At 59.4% G+C, this 1,782-nt stretch overlaps 2 protein-coding genes across 2 annotated transcripts in view; one reads left to right on the forward strand and one right to left on the reverse strand.

Moving 5' to 3' along the window:
- Window positions 1-101: 101 nt before the first annotated feature.
- Window positions 102-1,685, reverse strand: KXD1 (KxDL motif containing 1). The gene is made up of 4 exons (XM_009995094.1): window positions 1,591-1,685; window positions 1,353-1,505; window positions 443-489; window positions 102-337 (listed from the first exon to the last, which is right to left on the reverse strand). The coding sequence occupies exons 1-4, from the start codon at window positions 1,683-1,685 to the stop codon at window positions 102-104; spliced, it is 531 nt and encodes a 176-aa protein (XP_009993396.1).
- FKBP8 (FK506 binding protein 8, 38kDa) overlaps window positions 1,684-1,782 on the forward strand; it is a 5,649-nt gene continuing 5,550 nt past the window's right edge. The window contains exon 1 of the mRNA XM_009995095.1: window positions 1,684-1,757. Coding sequence (XP_009993397.1) covers window positions 1,684-1,757 — 74 coding nt within the window. The remainder of the gene's footprint in view (window positions 1,758-1,782) is intronic.

The following is a 1,782-nucleotide window of genomic DNA, read 5'->3' on the forward strand; positions in this document are numbered from 1 at the left end:
CCCCAAAAAAAAAAACAACCCAACAAAAAAGAAACACACGAATATAAATACAAGGTAGAAAGTTCTCTGGGGGGTGCAGGATCCCCCCCAGCACCCCCAGCCTAGTCCAGGTCGTTGGTTGTGTCTTCGTCTGTGAGACTCTGTCCGTTGACAGCCGGGAAGTCGTAGTGGCCTTGGGATAAATCCTCGAAGTCCTGGCTGGTGGTTGGGGAGATGATGTCAGGGCTGGTGTCACAGGACTCGGTGCTCTGCTCGGAGGTGGCGATGGTGGTCGTGCTGCTCCTGGGGACGGGGTCGAAGTCGTCGTCGTCTTCCAGGATGGGAGACTCGTGGATGCCTGGAAAGGAAGATGGGAGTTGTTAAGTTTTGCTTCTTCGGATTCCCAAGGGCTGCTTCACGCATTCTTAGGGATGGAAAAACTGATGGGAAGTGGATCACTCACTGCTGAAGGCCTCTGGGTACTGCTTGGCCAGCTTCCCCTTCAGCGTCCTGGGGAGGAGAGTCAGGTGAGTCACAGAATCATGGGATGGTTTGGGTTGGAAGGGACATTGACGATCATCGAGATCCAACCCCCCTGCATGGGCAGGGACACCTCCCACCAGCCCAGGCTGCTCCAAGCCCCATCCAACCTGCCCTTCAACACTGCCAGGGATGGGGCAGCCACAGCTTCCCTGGGCAACCTGGGCCAGGCTCTCACCACCCTCACACTCCAGAATTTCCTCCTCATGTCTCACCTCAATCTCCCTCTTCCAGTTTTAATCCATCCCCCCTTGTCCTCTCACTCCTGCCCTTGTCCCAAGTCCCTCCCCAGCTTTCCTGGAGCCCCTTCAGGCACTGGAAGCTGCTCTAAGGTCTCCCTGGAGCCTTCTCTTCTCCAGGCTGAACACCCCAACTCTCCCAGCCTGGCTCCAGAGCTGCTCCAGCCTTGGATCATCTCTGTGGCCTCCTCTGGACTCACCCCAACAGGTCTAGATCATTCCTGTGCTGAAGGCTCCAGGGTCCTTGGAATCTGGTTCATCCAGAGCTGAGCTGCCCAACAGCTCCCTCCAGTCTCAGGACAAGGGATCCTGGAGTGTTCCTGGGGCTCCTTCCCCAACCCCCTCCCAGACCACCGGGTGTTCCTGAGTCCCACATTCCACACCCAAGGGAGCACAGACCATCCCAACGGGAGCACAACAGGAGGATCCCAAAGCACCAGCATCTCCTTCCACCTCCCCACACATTTTCCTTTCTCCAGCTATTTTCACTTGGGAGCACCATCCCTGGCTCCAACTCACATCCTGCTTTAACCCCCCCAGACCTCCCCCACCCCCTCCACGCCCTCCGTGCCCTCCCGGTTCCCAGTTTCCCACCGGATCCTCCGGAAGATGCTGTCCAGATCCTTCTTCATCTCCACCAGCATCTTGGTGTGGTGGAGGAACCGCTCGTTCATCTGCTGCATGCGGAGGCTGGAGAGGTTGTTGAAGTTGAGGAGCATCTCGTTGGTCTTTTCAAATCGATCCAACCTGGGCAGGGGAGGCAGAGGGAGCTCGGCAGGGACCCCCGGGATGCTCCCGGTGTCCCCGCGGGCCGGTTCCCCCCGGGACTCACATGTTTTTCTGGGCCAGGATGATGGCGTTGACGTCCTCGGCGTTGACCATGCCCAGCACCCGCCCGCAGAAAACCTGCGAGGCCGTGGGCTCCATGGCGGCCTGTGGAACCGGGCGGGGCGGCTCAGCCCCCGGGGCCGGGAACGGAGACTCCTCCCCCGCCCTCCGGTAACAAGCCCTCCTTCACCCGGCC

This window comes from Chaetura pelagica, unplaced genomic scaffold, assembly GCF_000747805.2.
Source record: "Chaetura pelagica isolate M959 unplaced genomic scaffold, ChaPel_1.0 scaffold463, whole genome shotgun sequence".
NCBI classification, from domain to species: Eukaryota; Metazoa; Chordata; class Aves; order Apodiformes; family Apodidae; genus Chaetura; species Chaetura pelagica.

Bases quoted from the DNA above. Each gene is read 5' to 3' on its own strand.
- KXD1 (XM_009995094.1), bottom strand. From the start codon at position 1,685: ATGGAGCCCACGGCCTCGCAGGTTTTCTGCGGGCGGGTGCTGGGCATG. The intron at 490-1,352 runs GTGGGAAACTGG...TCTCCTCCCCAG, and splicing joins AGCATCTTCCGGAGGATCCG to GACGCTGAAGGGGAAGCTGG. The intron at 338-442 runs GTGAGTGATCCA...CTTCCTTTCCAG, and splicing joins GTACCCAGAGGCCTTCAGCA to GCATCCACGAGTCTCCCATC.